At 37.2% G+C, this 21,766-nt stretch overlaps 1 protein-coding gene across 2 annotated transcripts in view; it reads right to left on the bottom strand.

Moving 5' to 3' along the window:
- Positions 1–4,415: 4,415 nt before the first annotated feature.
- Positions 4,416–21,766, bottom strand: part of LOC131901892 (sulfotransferase 2A1-like) — a 30,489-nt gene continuing 13,138 nt past the window's right edge. The window contains exons 4-6 of one of the 2 annotated variants that reach the window (XM_059252959.1): positions 19,338–19,432; positions 8,840–9,017; positions 4,416–4,528 (exon numbers count right to left, since the gene is read on the bottom strand). In XM_059252959.1, coding sequence (XP_059108942.1) covers positions 4,416–4,528; positions 8,840–9,017; positions 19,338–19,432 — 386 coding nt within the window. The remainder of the gene's footprint in view (positions 4,529–8,839; positions 9,018–19,337; positions 19,433–21,766) is intronic. The other variant, XM_059252960.1, reaches the window with a different exon arrangement.

Below are 21,766 nucleotides of genomic sequence, written 5' to 3'. Positions count from 1 at the left end.
TACTATACCTTAGTAAGGTCATATTCTCATTTTATGTGTCTTGTGCCTGAAATCCAGTAGAAACAATTAAGAGCCACATACAAGGGGCTTATTCTCCCATTACTGAATAAAACTGTTGATTTGACTCTCTTAAGGCAAGTATGGATCATTTGTTTCTGAAGGCTTTCCCTACACACAGTATTCAATTCCAAATCCTAGAGTCTGCCTCTTCAGCTGCTTCTTCCTTCTATCTATGGTAAGTGTTTTTCCTTGCCTAATCAGTATGGGTCCTCTCTGTTTCTCTAACTCCTGCACCTTTCTGTGCCTTTCTGTGCACCCATCAACCATCGCTGGGTATTTCTGGCTCCTGAAGCCTGGTAACCTCCGTGGTCACCCACCATTTGGTAATCTCTCTACTAAGACACAGCCTTCTTTCTCTATTTGAAACTTCCCTTTCCCTAGAAGTACCTCCCAGTCTACCTCTGTAGATGTTTTTTCCTCTTCATTTTTTCATCCCTTATCTTTCATCTACTTGGTCAGTGTCAGCCTAGAGATGCCTGAATTGTCTCTCTTGGACCACTACAAAAGCCACACTGGTATACCAGAAAGTTTATTTCACTATATAGTGATCCTATCACATGCAAAGGGATACATCCTATGTAATTTGGGACATTTTTCTCTGACAAGTTTCTCAACCAAACTGAGGATGCCCTGGATTGAAGTTCTTGTCAACAGGTCACTTAACTTTCTCTGTCCCTTGATTTCTCAGTTCTCATATGTACTTGAAACCTTCCTTGAGTTTCCTTGCCACAGCACCAGACTTACCTTCTCTGTCTCTTTCTTACTCTTTCATGGGCCTAATGATATTGGAACCTTTTCTCTGATTATAATTTAAATGAGATTACAACCAAGAGTTTGCAAAAATCTCAAAAGAGACTTTGAACTTTGGAACTTTAAACATTGTGGAAGCTGTCATAGACTGGGAACTTTTGTAATTAGACTAACTGTATTTTGTATTATGTTATAGCTACAAGCATATAGGTGCAAGGGAGTGGAATATGGTGGTTTGAATAGGTACAGCACCCATAGACTCTTGTGACCGAATGCCTGTCCTATATAGAGTGGCACTATTAGGAATTGTGGCCTTATTGGAGTAGGTGTAGTCTTGTAGGATGAGATGTTTCATTGTGGGTGTAGGCTTTGAGGTCTTATATGCTTAAACTATGCCCAGTGTGGGATTATGCTCATTTCCTGTTGCCTGCAGATCAAGAAGAAGAACTCTCAGCTCCATTTCCAGCGCCATATCTGCCTGCACACTTGTATGTTTCCTGCCATGAAGATAATGGACTAAACCTCTGAAAGTGCAAATGTGTTCTTTTAAAAGAGTTACTGTGGCCATGTCGTCTCTTAACAGCTATAAAAACTGTAACTAAGACATAGGGTCTAAGGAAGTAATTTCAAGTATGTAAAAGTAAGTTGTAAAGGTCAGAGGATGTGAATGCTTAAGTTTTGAGGTCTAATGAAATGATTTAAGAAGTGCAAAGGGCGTGGAAAAATGGAAAATGTTTCATATTTCTTTTCTTTTTTCCATGTTATTGTTATACTAAAAATTTGAAGGTTCAGAGTTTTAACATTAATCAATGGAGTTCTGATAAGCTATTAATCTAGCCATGGTAAAATACTACTATTATCATAATCACAAGCCCAGAAATTTGAAATTCCTTTGTTTTTTTCCCTAGGGATAGACTTAAAAAATGCTTCACATTGTGCTGAAAACATCTTGTTCTAAACTTTATATATCTATCCTCTGGACAGAGGAAAAATGTTCATGGTTTTAACCCACAACCATGGGTTTTGATATGACTCCAAGGGATGAGTGTACTATAAATGTTTTAAAGACACCTGTGAAGTGCTATTTAATTTAAACCTATCACTCAGGAGACAGAGATCTCTCTGAGTCTCTGTGAGTTCAAAGTCACACTGGGAACAGAGTCAGATGTGGTGGAACACAACTTTAATCCCAACTCTTGAGATCTCATGTCTTCGCTTGGGAAGCCTACAAGCCTTTATTCCCAGGAAGTAAGATGTCAGGGCAGAAAAGGGTATACAATCCCAAGTAAACAAGAAGTCTCTGTCTTGAGGCTGAGGATTTTGCAGAGGTAAGAACTTGTCTGGCTTGTTCTGTTTCTCTGATCTTTCAACTTTTACATCAATATTTGGCACTGGGATTTTTTTTATTAATAAGACCATTTAGCAATTTGTGTTACACATCTGTTAACTGTTTTTTCAACAGTGAAAATTTCAGTACAGATTATAAGCAGTAGCAATGCTAATATATCCAAAATTTTCATCTCCATGTGTAAATTTAAGATATTAAGTTTCTTAATTGATTAATGAAGTTTCAAGGATTTATGTCTTGGATCCATCTGTCACAACTCCTGTTTTAGATAAGTACTCCTGTCAATCTCACCAGCTTAAGCTTCCCTACTTACCCACTGTCAATTCCTAAATTTGGGATCTATCTATCTAACTATCTATCTCTCCATCTAACTAACTTTCTCTGCTACCCTTAGTCTTCAGACTACTTCCACACCCCAACTACCTATAGTTCTGGAAGTTTCAAGTGTAAACCCAAGAAAAAGTTTTTCCACTATGCTCTTTAACTTTATCTTCTTTCTCTAGTCTGTAGCTGTCCCATCAGATTTCTAATTATTTAAAAAACCATAAATTGCTCCATTTTAAAATTAGCTACCTCTACACTTGCTATAAACCATGTAAACTTGATGTTTCTGAAGGAATTCCAGACTAGCCTGAGCCTCTGACTTTAACCAGAATTTTCAGACACTCTAAAGCTCGCAGCACTTTGCTTGCCCGAGGGTTTCCCTCAGAACGTGGGAAGCAATCAAAACATATGTCTCCAAGCATTAACTTCTCTCCTTCCTCCCAACCTTGATTAGAACTGCAAACTTCCCAGGTCATGACACTATCATTACCGAACAGATTACATAGTCCTTTATCATCAACAAAAAGTCTGGTGTGTCAGGGCCAAGAGAAACTCAGGACAAATGGCTAAATTGTTGCCTATTAGCATACCAAAGAACATGTTTGCCTCCATTCTCTCACAGAAAATACCTGTTACAGAGTTCACACTAGTATCCAGTATCCTGTCTCCTCTCTGCTCGTCTCACCCCAGTCCCTATCCTAAACTTTTCCAGATCACAGACTTTTATTCCCCAGCTTCTGATTTGTATATAATCCTTCCAAATTGACCACAACCCCCTTGGCTCTTTTGGTTTTCTTGGCCACTTTCTCTCAGCTCCTTCAGTTTTGGTCCTGCTTTCTTGCTCCCCATTTAGTAGCCTGGCCTATTCTGCTGGCCATGTTCTGTCTACTACTTTTTCTCCTTGCTCTGGACTCTTCTAGATGCCTCTGGGTATATTCTCCACCTTACCTACCAGAAATACCTCCCCTGTAGTCATAAAAAGGAAAGACAATATTGCATTATTTCTTTATTCTGAACATCCATATTTAAATATAAGTGTGTCTATATGACACACAAGCAGAGAAGTGCTGTGTGGGAGGAGAAAGTACTAACATGAGTGAATGTATGGAACTTGTCAGTAGAGGAGCAATACTGAGAAAATGACAATGATGTGCATGTATGAACCAAAGTTTCCTAATGAAACCCATTATTGTATACACCCAGTAAAAATTACCAAAAAAGAAGAAAAAAGCTGAAATGCAAATACACAATTGTGAGCAGAAATGAAAGTTTATAAAGATCTACCATAGACTACTTAAATTAGGTTTGAATGTCTCTATAAATACGATTTATTTATATTGCCCAAATGTCACAGACTAAAAATTATCTACAAATTTCTGTAGTGTGTTTTATATTTCAGATATTACAAGGGTTATTTTAAGCTGGAATTCTGTGAAGCAAATTGGACTTAACTGGCAATGTAGAGTAAAACAGTCATAATAGGAACAAATATTTGATGACTCAAGACTACAAGAATCAGGGCTGGAAAGATGATTCAGAGGTTAAGAGCACTGTACTACCCTCATAGAAGAAATGAATCTAGTTCCTAGGACACAAAGAAAGGAGGTTACAGCATACATAATGGCAGCTCCATGGGAAACAATGCATTCTTCTTATCCCTAAAGTTACTACACACAGAAATGTATGTGCACACCCATGTGCGTGATGCACACACACAAACGCACACACACACACAGACTCACATAAAACAACCACCACTACACCACTACTATGACCACTAATAGTACTGCTATAATTACTACTAATACATTTTAGAAAAAAGCCTACACAATTCAATAATAGGATGTATTCTATGACCATATCCACTCAGTCCCTGTACAAGGACAGGGAAATAAACACCAATGTCCATGTAAGATTTTAAAGTTTTAAGAATTTATTTCCATGGAAACAGCCCTGGAGGAAAACCAGCCATTTTCTCCTGGAATACTTTATCAAAGGTTTCAGCTTGAGCTACTGTAAAGTGATTCTTCCAGTCCCCAGCCACACCTGGAAAATGTGAAGCAGACACAGAGATGGGTTAATGGTGATTGTAAATCTGCTCTCATTCCTTTATTCACATGATATTATCATCTGCTTATGTAGGACCACACAGTAAGTAAAGTAGAACTAACAGTTACTCTGTGGAGAATGATTCTTATGCTTTGAAAAATATGCAAACAGACTTGTACCTCTCAATAAGTAATGTCAACCATCTCTTATACCAATATATCAACTCCACAATCTAACAACATGGACACTGGATCTATATATTTAATGTCCATATTATTTCTCCTTCTCACTAGATATGCTTCCACCATGCTATCGAGCCCAACAGAGTTTCATATGTCAATTATCCAAACACACTTCAATTGTTCTTTCTTTCTTTTATGGTTTACTTATAAATGTTCTGCAAACTATGCCAGCAACTTTTAAAATACCTTTTAAAATTAATTCTAAATATGTGTCTGTAGCTGCATATGAATGCACATGCCTGCAGAGGTTGAAGGTTTCAGATACCGTAGAGCTGGATATACACACAATGGTGAGCTACATGTCAGTCATCTTGGTATTTCCATCAGATACAAGAGACACAGATACTGTCTGCTGAGAGCATCCCAGGATGTCTGTTTTCAGTCAGTATGGAGTTTGCTGATGCGTGAAGATGATTTTATCCCCAGTATTTTTTTTTTTTTACCATACCTTGGTTCTCATAACCACATTCTAGGAGGTCTTTAGGTTTCGACTTAGAGATCTCAAATAGTCCAACTTCTCACATTGTATTATGTGTTCCTTCACCATGAAGTGCTGATGTGTTCCACATAGTCACTTCTTGTTCTTTTGTTTCCTTATTTGTGTAATGGTGACCATTTCTTCCTATCTTCTCTCCATGTAGAATTCTACAGGCCCCATCCTTGCTGTATTTTATTTCATAGCTGTGACACTTTGATGAATTTCCTTTTTTTAAACATGTTTGAAATATGCATGTAATATGTTTGAAAAGTAAAATATTTCTTAAATTATCAAAGGCTTCATTTTCAAAGTGTGTCAGACATACAAAACATTCTCAGTATGGAATTATTGAAAGTATTAGTAAATGAGTAAGGAAGATAGTGGCCTTGTTGCCATTTTACTGATGAAGATAAATTAGTCCTTGAGATCTTACCAGTATTATAGTGATGCATGTAGATTTGAAGCCAAAAGACTGACAATAGAAGTCATGTTTTTTCCTTACTAAAATACAATCTTTTGTATCACATAACTTAATTTTAAATGCCCAGTTGTACACATTAAAGGAAAAATAATTATTGATGCACAATATTCAAATAATATATCATTACTTGCGATGACTGTAAGAGTGTCATCTATTAATACTGGAATCTGTCAATGCCCATTGCTACTTTCAGCTTCATTATTATACCCATTATTGAAACAAGTTGTGTTATTGTATCCCACAGCAATCTTGATCCTCATAAGCCAGACTGGATGCTGAGCTACCAGAATCTCAGCAAATTCAATGTGTCTGCCAAATGGAATGAATCAGTCCAGATGAGAGAATCATGTTTGTGGAGTGTACACATGAAGTTCTCAGTCCAACATTCTCATAATCTTGTGTACCTTTCATGCAAGTATTTTTCTTTAGTGCTTCTTTCTAAAAACCTCCTCCAACTCTGATGTGTTCAGGGTCAGTATAACCCTAACGCATAGTGGCTTAACTCTTGTTGGAAAGGAAGTTCTTCCTAGTTTCAGAGGCTGCAATTCTCATAAAAAGCCTTCCTGGCTTTTTTGGCCTGTAGATAGTGGGCTTCTCCATAGGTCTTCTTCCCTCTGTGTCTCTTAATATCTTCTTTGTTACACCAGAGAAAATGATTACTGGCTCAAGTACTCTGTCTAGTAAATATCTACTGTGAACTACTGAGGGTCAAAACCTTTGAAGATGTCAGAAGACATTTCCTCCCATGGGTCTTGATTGTGACAATGTCTTTATTGAAGTTACCTCAACTACGCAGAACATCTCTCTAGTCTGTATTTCCTGAAATATCTAAATATTGAATCATAATGACCAAAATTGTTTGTGGAAAATTTTTCATTGGAGCTTTAAACTAAATTAATACCATCTAGCCAGATAAGTGAGACTCCTAGGTAAATAGTAGCTCTTCAGAGTATCTCTCTAGAGGCAAGGAAATGTATCTCTCGGGTGTCCTGAGAAAAGCAATTAAAGGACAACAAAAGTAAGTCGAGAGAGTTCCTCTTTTTCAAAGCTAGTATAACATTTAACATAACTTTTCATGCATTATGATTTAAGGATTAGGTATCTAATGGTAAGTGATGAAATAAATTTTATAATTAATCTTTGATCTGTTAATACTTTCCATATTAAAAAAGGAATCAATCTAATGTAGGAATTAAGAAGATCAACATTTTCCTCATTCTTCTTATTCTTTTCAAATTGTTTCCCACCATATGCATCTCAGCAACTTCTGCACTGGAGTCATGAATCAGGGTGAAGGGCATAATGAAGTTTGTCTCCCCCTTCATTGACCTGGTTTCCTGTGGGATGCATGGCTTATAGTGAGTTTAATACAAGGAAAACAATTTCTCAGAATAAAAGTTATCTTCAAATACAAAAGAAATGGGTGTTTTATATGATCACTATGATAATTAAACTACATATGACTTTAGGGCCATATTCATTTTTTGAGAAATAACTACTATATATTTTTCTCCTAAAAATATAATACATGGAAATATTATGTTTTAGAAGAGAGTAAACTAAAATCCCAATGTGGTCTCATTCTGGAAAAACATAGCTGGAAAAACAGTTTTCCTCATGCAATTTTGTTCCAAATTCTATTTCATCTGCTCCAGTGTGTCTCAGATAAAACTTTTGTTAGTTTCAGTAGCCTGTCTCTATTAAACAAGCCACTTTTTGGTTTTGGCATTTTATTGAAGCCATTTATGAACACATACTCTTTTATCTCTGCTAAATTGTTATTCATTACAGGAAATCCAATAATAGGCTATTTCTTTTCTTATTTGAGGTCTTCAGTTCTTGTACAGAGAACTCTATCTTCATACAGTCTGGAGCACAGGAGTCTGAGGTTGTAGGTCAATGGCAGTGGATCCTCCCATAGGCCTCGGTCCTTAGTGCATAGATGATCATTTCCTTAAGTTGACGTTTTTGTGTGCCCAAATCTGAGTATAATTTGCTCTTGTGAGGACACCAGGAGTACTGAATTAGATGCAATACACTAATGACTTTAACTTACTTATCTCTATGTATATTCCTGATGTTCTTAGAGTCTCATGACCTAATTCTCACAAACACTGTAGGTTGGAGGTTGACTGAAGATTAAGGCTGAAGCATGTAAATAATTGGAAGAAGCCAGGCGGTAGTGGTGCACGCCTTTAATCCCAGCACTTGCCAGAGGCAGCCGGATCTTTGTGAGTTCGAGGCCAGCCTGGTCTACAGACCGAAACCCAGGAAAGGTGCAAAGCTATACAGAGAAACCCTGTCTTGAAAAACCAAAAAAAAAATAACTAGAGGAGGAAAATTAAACGCATAACTCTCCACTTTCTGCATTTATACACAAGTTTTTTAGTCATCCCCAAATACCTCACATCTAACTCATTCCTTCTTCAACCCTGAGTCCCATCTCACCAATTATTCACTAATTTGATGTGGTGTATTCTGGCAGTCACTTCTCAACTGCACAGCTATGAAACTATACCCACAATTTGCTCATGGCATAGAGAGGTGGCACAGACATAGAGAAGATGGATATTCCCATTCCGATGGAGACAATTCAGAAAAAAAGACAGTAACTATGATCGTGAAGCAATCCAAATTTAGCTTGGCAAATGCCATCATATTTTAACACTGGAGGATAATTCACTAGTGGGTCAGCAATCTTGACCTGTTGGACATCTTTTTCCAGCAGTGAATGGATGTGTATTTTGTGGTTGTCCCCCAATATATATCTTTGGTTCTTTGCATTAAACATTTTCTTTAGAGTTTATGGCTATGATACAGAGAGCCTAACAAAGACTCACAAAAACATGTCTCTCATTTTCCATTGAGGATATTGGACACAACCCTCTACAAACCCAAGATCATCTCCCAGAAAAAAAAAATCAATCTTTTCAGAGTTTCTGAAATCCATGTCATCACCACAGAAAGATTCCCCTGGAAGATCTCTGAGAAACTATGAGTGATGAGCAATGACTGCTGACACATTCACAACAATTTCTTAGAGCCTCATTGGAAGAAAAAACCCTCCACATATTCTGACATATTTTGGGACTAAAGAGTCTCTTCACCTTTTCTCATGAGGACCAAACAATTAATATTCACAGCTTCTGGGTGGAGGTTTAAATTAGACATTCTGTTTTCTTTCATAGCTTCGAAGGAGCTGTACTTGAGGACCAGATCTAGCTCATCTGGCTCCAGTTTCTTTCCTAGGAAGTCACAGATCTTCTCTATGGTTCCCCTTGTATTCTAAATGAAGAATCAAAACAAAAATGAGGTTAATAATTATAGAGCTCTGAGAAAACAGATGCAGAGAAGGTAACTACAGATGGAAGATGGAAAAAGAAAAATGAAGAATGAAATGGTACCACGAAATGAGAAAATATTGAATGGGGTTTAGGAAAGAAACATGCCTTGTAAAGAGGGCAAGAGTCACACACAACATTCGTATATTTAGTCGGCTTGCAATGTGACTGATTTCTGGCCCCTAAAATACAGAGGCTATGGTTTTTTATGGGGGAGTTAATATTAGATGGGTCTCATATAACTTAGAGTGTCCTCAAATTTACTTTGTATTGAATGAAGACCTTAAACTTTTGATCATCTTAACGTCAATTATCTATTGCTATATTCACAGGTATATGCCAACCTACCTACTAAATACAATGGGATTTTTGTCTTGAGACAGTATGCTATGGAGGGAGTCCTATCTGGTCTGATGCAAATTGCTGTGGAGACCAGACTGATCTCAAACACAAAGAGGCTTTTCCCCTTAAGTGCTAGCATTAAAATTGTGCACCACCATACCCAACCTGCCCTCAGAAGTTTGAAGATACTTGTAGACATACTTATAGAAAGCGTCAATGTGAGTGAAGGCAATATACACAAATAATTTGATCTGGGTTCATGTTTATGCCAAATGATACTTTTTCCTATGGGTAACTGAGCATAACACAGATTTAAAACACTTTTATAAAAATGTTCTCAATAATTTTTACTTGGGGCTACTGCCAATATGTTATTTTGTTTTGAATTATGATTTCATGCTGTTACTTAGATGGGCATCAAATTCACAACCTTTTTACCTCAGAACCCCCACTGGGATTATAACTGTGCACTACCACAACTGGCTCACTTCTAGGAGTTACTCATAAGAATGCAAAATTTTGGAATAAGGAAGACTTTGCTTAGAATCCAAGCCCTACAAATATGTTCATACAGGAATTTTTGGCTCTAAACTTTTATTACATATTTTATCACAGATTCAGTTAATATTTAATGTAAAGGTAAACAACCATGGCAATAATTGAAAACAGTGCATTGAATGGTTGCAAAGGAGAATTATGGGAAAATGAATAAGCATGCAGCAGAGGTGGGTAATGAAGTTTCCTGGGAAAAAATTGAATTTTACAATGAAAAATTCAAATATTCCTCAAAAGCAAAGTATCTGATGGATGGCTTTGCTTTTTACATGGAAAATTTGTACCCCTGGAAAAGATAAAATCAACAGATCAAATTATTTTGGAAAAATCCAGTTTTTCTCTTTTTGATTATCCTTAATAAATTTCATCAAAGATTATTTTTCTGACTCATGCCAGGGAAGTAGGTAGGCTGACCACATATTTTCTCCTTTTCCTCTGTTCCTCACATCCCAATTCCCAAGTCTCATACCAAGTTCTGCCACAGAATATCTGTGGCATCTCGCCCCATCTAGAGTGGATCCCAAAGAGCTTCTCCTCCTATCCTGACTTTTCCAATTCATAGGATTATCCCAAGCCCCTACTTCAACTGGCCCTCCTTGGGAACCCACAGATTACTCTGGCCAGGGAAAAGTAAGCCACCTATAGATTTTTGGCTCACTCTCCATTCCTTTGAGTCCCATCCCCCAGTGTTATCCCCAGTTCTGCATCAAAACACCTACATCAGACACCTCCATCTCTAGTGGATCTCAGAGACCCTCCTAAATACCCCTACCATAAATTGTTGATTGGTCCCACACCTCAAGTCAATCAACCATTTCCCAAAAACCCACAGGCAAAACTGGGCGTGGAAATAATAGACTCAATGCAGAGGTTTATCTCTCCATTTCCTCCTCAAGTCCATTCTCCTAGTTTCACCCTCATCTCTGTGCAGAACACCTGCTATAGTCTCTCCCCAAAATTCCCCAATATAATGTGTATAACATAAGTCTTAGTCTCCAAAGTTCCTTCTACCTACTCATTGTTTTCCCCTCACCTCCAGATAAAGAAGACACTCCATAAGATCCCACAGGTCACTCTGACCAGGAAAGCAAGTAGGCTAACTATAGATCCTCACCTCTACCTCTGTTATCCCAAGGTCAATCATTCAGTTTCATTCACAGCTTTATATCAAAATTTTGCTGTGGCCTGTCCTCACTCCGTGCCCTCATTTCCAGGTGATTATCTATGTAGTTCCTGTGGAAAACTGCTTTCTTCCATCCTGGTGTCCTTTCTATCCCCACTCATAGTCCACTCCATTTTCTAAGTGCTGTGGAATGTTCCTGTACTCTGTATAAATTATGCCCAGATGGGTTTAATGAAAAAGCTGACCAATAGCCAAGCAAGATACAGTTAGGCAATAAAATCAAAGTATGGAGGAGGAAATGAAGAGCAGAGTGGAGTGAGCCACTGAAGAAACAAGATGTTATAGGCAGGTGAAACCACAGGACCTGTGACAATACAAAGATTAATAAAAATGGGTTAATTTTAATGCAAAAGTGAGAATTCAAACCAAAATTATTCAAAAAGGAAGGTGGAGGATATTTTATACTTATTAAGGTAAAAATCCACCACGATGACATTTCAGTTCTTAACATTTATTCTCCAAATGCAACGGTACCCATATTTGTGAGACAAACACGACTAACACTTAAATCAAACATCAAATCCCAAACATTAATAGTGGGACACTTCAGCAGCACATTCTTACAAATGGACATGCCATCTAGAAGGAAATTAAACTGATAAATAATAGAATTATCAGACATTGTGGCACAAATGACCAGGACATATATCTATAGTATATTTCACCCAAACACAAAAGGTTATAGTTGTTTCTCATTCTCTCATGGAACCTTCTCCAAAATTGATCATATACTCAGTTACAAATCAAGTATCCATACATCAAAAAAATTGAAATAACCCACTATATACTATGAGACCACTGTGAGTAAAATTTGCATTTTGAAAACAACAGAAACTGTAGAAAGCCTATAAAATCATGAAAACTGAAAAACTCCCAGCTGAATTAACAATGGGTCAAGAAAGAAATAAAGATATTAAACACTTCTTAGAATTCAATTAAAATAAATCCATGACCTACCAAAACTAATGGGACACAATTAAAGCTCTGTTAAGAGAAGACTCATAGCACTAAGAACCTGATAGCAGAAATTAGAGAATTCTCATACCAGAGAATTAACAGCACAATTAAAAGCTCTAGAACAATAAGAAGCAGACACAAATACTAGAAAGAATTTAGGAAATAGTCAAATAGAGGACTAAAATCAATATAATAGAAGCAAAGAGAACAATGCAAACCATCAATGAAACATTGAGTTGGTTCTTTGAGGAAAAACAACAAGGTAGACAAACATTTATCCAAACTTACTAAATGGAAGAGAGAGAATATCCAAATTAACATAATCAGAAATGATAAGAGAGACATAACAAGAGACACCTAGGATATTAAAGAAATCATTGGGCCATAAGTCAAAAATGTGTACACCGCAAACTTGGAAAATCTAAAAGAAGGGAACAACATTTGTGTTAGATACCACTTACTGAAGTTATATGAAGTTCAAAACAATTTATATAGATGCATAATGCCCACGGAAATAGAAGCAGCCATTAAAAGCCTCCCAAAAAATAGTAGCCAGGACTAGTTTGTTTTAGTACATAATTCTACCAGGCATTCAAAGAAGTGCTAATACCTATACTCCTCAAATTCACAAGATAGAAATAGATGGAATATTGCCAAATGAGGCCACAGTTATGCTGATATCTGTTTTTTTTTTTTTTTTTTTTTTTAGTTTTTCGAGACAGGGTTTCTCTGTGTAGCTTTGCGCCTTTTCCTGGAACTCACTTGGTAGCCCAGGCTGGCCTCGAACTCACAGAGATCCGCCTGACTCTGCCTCCCGAGTGCTGGGATTAAAGGAGTGCGCCACCACCGCCCGGCTTACACTGATATCTGAACCACACAAAGAAGAAACAAAAATAGAATTACAGACCAATTTCCCTCATGCACATAGATGTAAAATACTCAATAAAGTACTCACAAACTGAATCCAAGAAAACAAAAAGATAATCTAACCTAGTTAGGTGGGCTTCATCCCAGAGATGCAAGGATGATTCAACATATGAAAATCTGTTAATTTAATCCATCATATATACAAATTGGAAGAAAAACACCAGAGGATTATCCTATTAGATGAAAAAATCCTTTAACAAACAGGAGCACCCCTTCATGATAAATAGCTTGGAGAGATCAGGGATATGGGGACATAGCTATACATACTAATGACAATATATTGCGACCAATAGCCAACATCAAATTAAATGGGTAGAAAGTCAAAGCAAATTCACAAAAAACAGGAACATGACAAGGCTTTCCACACTTTCTACATCTATTAAACACAGTACTTGAAGTGTTGTCTAGCAGAATATGACAACTTAAGGAGAATAATGGGAAACAAATTGTAAAGGAAGTAAAAAAATTACTATTTGCAGGTGATACAATAGTATACATAATCTAACAAAAAATTCTACCAAGGAGATCCAAAACTGATAAACATCTTGAGTGTAGTAACTGGATACATAAAAAATTAAAAAAAAGAATCCCAGTAGCCCTCTTATATACAAATGATAAATGGGGTGAGAAAGAAATCAGGAAAACAACACCCTTCACAATAGCCACAAGTAAGATAAAATATCTTGGTGTAACTGTAAGAAAGCAAGTGAAAAACCTGTATGACAGGAACCTAAAGACTCTGAAGGAAGAAATTGGAGAAGATTTCAAAACATGGAAATGTCTTCCATATTCATTGATCATCAGGTTTAATATAGTAAAACTGGTCAGCTTATCAAAAGAAATCTACAGATTCAATGGAATACCCATCAAAATTCTAACACAATTCTTTACAGACCTTAAAATAACAATACTCAACTTTGTATGGAAAAATAAAAAAAGCAGGATAGCTAAAACAATCTTGGACAAGAAAATAATGTCCACAGATATCACTGTCCCTGATTTAAAATTGAAGTACATATCTGCACGGAGGATTCTCAACAGGGGAGTATAAATAGCTGAGAAAGAGTCAAAGAAATACTAAAATCCTTAGCCATCAGGGAAATGCAATTAAAAACAACACTGAGTTTTATCTTACACCTGTCAGAATAGTTAAGACCAAAATTACCATTGACAGAGTTATGATGAAGAGCACGTGGAACAAGGGGAATGCTCCTCAACTGCTGGGGGGAGTGCAAACTTATACAGCCACTTTGGAAATAAATATGGCAGTTTCTAAGAAATTTGGGAATCGATCTACCTCAAGACTCAGTTATACCATACCACTCCTGGGCATATGCCCAAAGAACACCCGATACCACAGGACACTTTTTCTACTATGTTTATAGAAGCTTTATTTGTAATAGTCAGAAACTGTAAATAACCTCAATAGAAAAATGGATACAGAAAATCTGGTATATTTATATAATGGAGTATTACTCAGCTGTTAAAAACAATGACATCATTAAATATGAAGACAAACTGATGGATGTAGAAAAGATAGTCATGATTAAGGCAATTCTGACACAGAAATACAAGAATGGTATGTACTCAATCATAAGTGATTATTACATAGAAAGTAAAGGAGAACCAAGATAAAACTGACAGACCAAGAGAAACTAAATAACTAGGTATGCCCAAGGGGGTATGCATGAGACTCACTGTGAGAAAGTAAAATGAACATTGCTAGTGGATGGAGGAGGGACTTAGAAGGGAGAATGAGGATGGGAACAGGAGAGATCATGTGGGTGGAGGATGGGTTGAGAGAGAATTAGGAGAGACAATGGAATATGGAGCATCACTGGGATGAGATGGAAACCTAGAGCAATGGAAACACTCAGGAATCTATGAGAACGACCTAGTAACATGGAATATGGCAACTGAACTAGCCATCTCCTGTAACCAGGCAAGATTTCCTGTGGACTGGGACACCAGTCCAGCCACAAAGCCTTCAACCTACAATCTTTCCTGCTGACAAAATTTGCTTGGGTAAAGATGTGGCAGAAATTGGGGGAGTGAACAAGAAATGACTGACAGAGCTACAGACCCATGTCCTGAGAGGTGCTCCCCTCTGTGGGCTAGCACCCAGAGGCAGTATACTCCAGAGATTTAGGACAGCAAAAATATGAATGGCAAAGGAAGTCAATGAAATGATGTACTGCTTTTCTCATAGATTGATGTCTAGTACAACTGTCATCACATAGGCTTCACCACAAAGCAACTGATGGAAAAATATGCAGAGACCTACAGCCAAACATTAGGTGGAGCTCACAAATATCTTTCAGAACAGGGCATGGCTGGAGTGTAGGGCCCAGTGACATCAAAGACACCAAAAAAAAAAAAAACCCCAAAGACTACACTTACCTGGGCTCACAGGGGCTCACAGAGACTGAACAAACAACAACGGACCTCCATGAGATTGTTATAGGTGCTGTGCATATATATTACAGTTTTGTAACTTAGTGTTCCTGTGAGACTCCTAATAATGAGAGCAGGGGAAGTCCCTGACTCTTTTGCTTCCTTTCGACACCCATTTCCAATACCAGATTACCTCATCCAGCCTTAATAGAAGAGGAAGAGACTAGTCACCCCACTATTTGATATACCATGGCTAGCTGATATCATTGGGAGGCCCACCAGTATCTAAAGAGTAACAGTGGAGGGGAATTGTGTGGGTGGCAGTAGTGTTGGAAGAAGTAGGAAGAGGGGAGTGAGGGAAATTTTGGTTTGGATGAAAAAACAAAAATAAATAAACCAAAAATAAATCATGACAATAACTCCACAACCTAAAGAAGGAGAGGCATATCAAAGTAAAAAGAAAACATGCAGAACCCAAAATAGACAACAGACAACATCAGGAAAAAAAGTTGGTTCAGCCCATAATCATAATGAAAGAACTAAACATGGAGACAAGTTACAGATGGATAGGCAAGGCCTGGAATGGGATAATCAAATGAGGATGGGGAAAGAAGAGGGACTTGAGGGAGGGAGGGAATATGAGGAGTGACAGCTACAATTAAGGAACACATCAGTGAATGTATGGAAAGCTAGTACAATAAAAACTTCTTAAAATATATACACATATGATGACAATCTAAATAATATTACCAAATAATGGGGGAGATCATGTTCCAAATGACCATCTCTTGTCTGGTATTGGGTTACACCTAGTGAGTTCTTGGCCAAAGGGATTCCACAGGACCCCTAACACAAGCCTTTGCCAAGACTATAGTTTGCTCTCCACAAACTGACAGCAAGGACTCATTGCTGAAGACAACACCTTTATCACTCATCAACCATGGAGATGCTGGTGATTACATACTGCTGTCAGCTCCACATTCCATCATCGTTATTAAAAGATGGTACTATGCATACTATCAAAAGAGAAATGTAAACATTAATCTAGCCACAAATACTTTGATCTACAATTTTGTCCTGAGAGATATGCTGGAGTAATGTTTGCACAAAGCTCATGGGAGGAAATAACCAATAATTTATTTTACTTAAGGCCCACTTCATGAGATGGAATCTTTACCTGACACTGCTTTGCTGACCAGAGGTTAAATAGCCTGGGGACCTAGTGTAAAGGAAACTAATACTGATCTAACAATTTAGTGACAAAATGACTCCTAACGAATACTGCTATGCTCAGATTTGTGCCTTGTTCAGCCATCATCAGAGAAGCTTTCTCATGAAGCTGGCAAGAACAAATAAGAGACCCTCAGACAGACATTACACAGAGTGGATACTTCTGAACAAATCAGTTCTTAATGGTATGTTTCCACTAAATCCCTCCAAAAATCCCTCCAAAACTCCTCCTCAGAAGAAGAAAGCGTAAGAGCCAGAGAGGAGGGAAGACATGAAGAAAACAAGGCCCTCCACATCAGCATGAGAAAAACACATAAGAAGCCACATTCTGAAGCATGCTGCACTGTGCTCCATGTCTGCACCAGTTCTCTACTTATAAATTAGAGTTTCTACTTTCATGATTTTATGGGCTTCCCAAGTGTTCAATCACATGGATCTCTGATTTTTGTGCCATAGTGATGCTTTTGTTCTGTTGATTTGTCTTGTCCAACTCTAAGATGATAGTATTGTTTCATCATATTGTGTTTTATTTTGTTAAACATTTAAAAAATAATGAATGAATGAATGAAAATCTAGCCACTAGGGTAAAGGTTAACACCTGAACTGTCATTTACACCTGCCTGGAGAGGGAAAATTAGGCCTCTCCAGTGCAGTGACCCTGTATATATCAACCACTTCAGGGCAGTCTTCATGTGCAGGAGTAAATGACTGACATATAATAGACTCCATAGTTTTTGGGGTGGTGGGAGCGCTCACACTTTGTTACACTTTGGTGTTTTTCTTTTGTTCCTTTTTTTATTAGTATTAGAAATTTTCTATTCATTTTACATACTGACCACCATCCCCTTCTCCACCTTCCTCTGACCCCCATAGGCTTCCCCCTCAGCCCACACCCCCATTCCCATCTCCTCCAATGTGAGACCTACGATGGGGAGTGAGCAGAGCCTGATACTCTCAGTTGAGGCAGGTCCAATTCCCTACTCCTGCACCAAGGTTGTGTAAGTTGTCCCACCCTAGGATGTGTGGACTCTCAAAAACCTGCTGTGCACCAAGGATGGTTCCTGATCCCACTGTCAGGGGGCCCATTAAGCAGAGCAAACTACACAACAGTCTTGCCTATGCAGAGGGCCTAGTCCAGTCTCATAGTGTTTTTCTCTTTTGCTATCGTTTTCATTTGGGGATTTTTTTAAAAAAAGAATTTAAAGTTCGGTGTGTAAGGAAGGGGAGACAATTTGGAAGGAATTGTGTGAGGGACAGAATATGATCAAAATATATTTAAACTGCCATGTGTGGTGGTGCTCGTCTTTAATCCCAGCACTCATTAGGCAGAGGCAGGCAGATTTCTGCGTGTTCTACAAATTGAGTTGAAGGACAGACTCCAAAATCTACACAGAGAATCTCTGTCTCCAAAAACCATGCATACATATATATATATAATTGTTTTAAACAATAAAAAATATAATATGAGAAATCAAAGCAACAAAAAAGAAGATAGAACTATCAGCAGCCTTTGTCATCACTAGAATCTACTTCTATAAGGTTAGCAGTGGCTGTAAAATTGCTTCTCCTTAACTAAATTTTTGAAGAATTCTGAAGGTGGACAAGTATTTTTTCTGACAGATTGTTTGCTCAGCACAATTTTGTTTTGCTCAGTAAAAAGTACAATTGATATCTTTATCGTTGATATATAAATGTGTAAATGATGGTTATATTTCACATATAACTTTCAAACTACTTAAATTTTTGAATTGCTGATCAAATGAGAATACTTTTTTGCTTATATGCTTGGTTTCATTATTATGTGCCCATCATTGGAGGGAAGATTTTTTTTTAATTACATGAAAATAAAATAGACGAATGAACTTCAAAATTATTTTCCTTAGTAGTCTTTTGAAACAAGGTCTCTTGTACCCAAGGCTGGCCTCAAACATATCAGACAACCAAAGATGGCCTGTAGTTCTGAGTCAGTCTCTATCTCTCAGTGCAAGGTTTACAATCATGTGACACCCTGACAAAATATGATTTTGTTTATTTTTAAAGTAAGAGATATTTGTGACACACACATATTACTTAAACATATTTATGACTTGCAGTGGGACATTTCAATGAAATGAAACCTGCAAAATAACATAAGGGTATGGCCTATCAGAGTATTTAGATATATTTCATTACTTAGTGTTGAAACATTTTAGATATTCTCTTCTAAGACTATTGAAATTTCCAGTGTCATCTAGCTCACCATGCAGAAACCCTCAGTACTTCAGAGCACAAGACACCTTATTCCCTGAAAGGTTGAATGCCTTTGTCCCTCTTCTTTTCATCAAAGAGAGATGGCATACATTTCGGCACACCAGTGGAATGACACTATTTACCCCTTCCCCACTACCACTGGATTATCAACTGTATCAAAATTGTTGCATAGACAGAATTGAAAAACCACTAGAACAAGTTTGAGCTTCTCCAACCTACTTCAGGGTCAAGTAGGGTGACTAGGAGGCTGGAGAGTAAGTGACAGATGCATCTTAATAAAGGAAATAGGGTATAATATCACATTTAGTGACTCTTCATGATCCTACCAGTGATAGAGTAGGTGGAATAGGGATATTGAATAATGTAGGGTGCTGCATGGGGTGAATTGCTAAAGGATTTTGTGATTTCTGTAAGAATGACAGTTACCTTTTTCATGTCTTCATAGCTCAGTAACAGGAAGTTGTCATTTCCTCTCATAGACAGCCAGTCACGGGTGTGCTCAAACCATGATCCATATAGCACTGTGTGAAAGGGGAAGGAAATTATTGATTACAAAGAATAAAATTGAGGTCTGCCTATTATTATTCACTTTCCACAAATGGCAGAGAAATTTACTAAGAAAAACAAAACCAGTATTTACAGCATTTAATGTGATATTTTATGTAGCCATGTCAGAGGAGCATTAGGTGGCAACTGAAGATCAGTAGGTTGATCCACCAGGAAGGAAAGTTCTAATGGGTGAATCTCAGATAGGTAAGGCCTCAAAGGCTTTGGCTCTAGAATGTCTTTTGCTAATGTTGCACCTTTACATTTTTGCCGCTGCTATTTTCCTATGGTATCTAGAATGGTGTGAATGTATGTGGGAAAATCCCCACTTCCCTTAATTTATTATGACTATCTCCGGGAAATATCCTATTCTACCGGGCATTTTTATTTGTGAATTATTGTAAAAATTATTTCCTCCTAAGCTATTCTGTTTAAAGCAATGGTTTTATACAAAATAATAGTGATAGTTTAAATGGGATTTTGGTAATTTAGGTTCTTTAATAAATATAGTAATTGATTATGATAGAGTTTAGTTTCGTAGGGAAACTAATAAAGTCAAAAGCAAGATATGGTGTTTCCCCTGCCCATGATAAAGCATGGGCTGCAGAGAATAGAAAACAAGAACAAGGAAATGTCACATACCTAGTTTCTTTTGAGGATCCATATGGATTGTGGTTTAGGTTAATGATTAAGAAAAACAATTGTGCTGTAGAATATTATTTTAAAGTATGTTACTTTTTATGTTGCATTTGTTTAACGCTGTGAAGTTGTGTTATGGTACTTGTCTAAACACCCGATGGTCTAATAAAGAACTGAAGCCAATAGTGAGGCATGAGAAAGGACAGAAGGGGCTGGCAGGCAGAGAATATGTAGAAGAATTCTGGGAGTAAAAATGATCAATGAATGAGAGAGAAGAAGGAGGACATCAGAGTCAGCCAACCAGATACACAGCCAGTGCCAGTAGGAGTAAGAGTAAGAGTAAGATTTACAGATGTAAGAGAATGGGAAAAATCCCAGGGGCAAAAGAGAGATGAGTTAATTGAAGTTAAGGAAAGCGGGCAAGAAACAAGTCAAACTAAGCCCAGGTGTTTACAAGTAAGAATAAGCCTCCTTGTGTGATACATTTGGGAGCCGGGTGGTAGACCACCCAAAAGAGTAAAAAATGAACAAGAACACAATTGTGTCCCAGAAGTTAAGCTAGCTCAAGTTCTTTTAATCTTAATGTTGAGAGATGTGACATGGGCTTCAGTGTGCATCATAGCTAAAAAAAAAAGCTTTCAATATGACTTATAGATAGGATAAGATAATTTTGTTAATAACTTTGAGATGAAAAACTTGGGGAAACCATCTAAAGTTTAGAAAGGCACATAGTTGAGTGAGGGACTCATCGAGGTCAAGAAACAAGAACAAAGCAGCCTAGTTATTATTTGCAGATGGATCTTTCTTGTTAGGATAGTTTGGCAATCCAAGATGATGATTAATTCCTTAATGCCTTAAATCCTGATAATTAATTCAAAGACAGTGATTAATAAATGCCCATTTATGCCCTCTGCTTCCTGATACAAAAAAGCTATTGATGAATGAATACACAATCTGAGTATTTAAAAGACAGAAGAATGAGTGTTTTTTATACATAATAATTTGGGTTTGTGATTCTTTTAAGATTGTTCATAGGATTACCATTTGAGATAAGTAATAAAATTATTGATCCTTCCTTTGTAACCACAAAATTCAGCCTGGCAGTAAAACAATCGTTGAGAAATATATCTTACTGGCTTATATTCTGTTAATCTATATATATTCTTTTAATCTATACCAAGTTGCTTGGATATGAATGTATGTGGGTTCGTGGGATAATTTGTTTTACATCCATAATATGTAGGATGTTTAATCACTTGAGGGAAATTGGAAATTATGTTTTCTAACTCTATTCATTGTACTCATGCACGTGACAAATAGAATGTAACCACATTGTAAGTTTTATATTGCCTGAGAGATTTTGTTCAGATGTACAAGCTGTAAGAGAAACATAGAGGAAGAACAGAGAGAAAATGATGGAGAAATACAAATGTTTGTGCATGTTTCCTCCTTTTTTGTTGGCCCCAGAGAGTTAAATTTTGTCCTCTCTCTGGCCCCAGCGAATTAAGTTTTACACCCTCAGATAGTAAAGTCAAGTTAAGTGATTAGTTTGCTGACTCTATGGCTTCCTCTTCAATCCTTGAGCTCCTGAAGGCTGGTCATCATTTCAATGATACCATTTACCACACACACAAAGTTAGTAAGCAGATAAAATCCAGTTCATTAGTGAA

Source organism: Peromyscus eremicus, unplaced genomic scaffold (genome assembly GCF_949786415.1).
Source record: "Peromyscus eremicus unplaced genomic scaffold, PerEre_H2_v1 PerEre#2#unplaced_603, whole genome shotgun sequence".
In the NCBI taxonomy this organism is placed as follows: domain Eukaryota; kingdom Metazoa; phylum Chordata; class Mammalia; order Rodentia; family Cricetidae; genus Peromyscus; species Peromyscus eremicus.
This window is presented reverse-complemented; position numbering and strand designations above follow the sequence as displayed.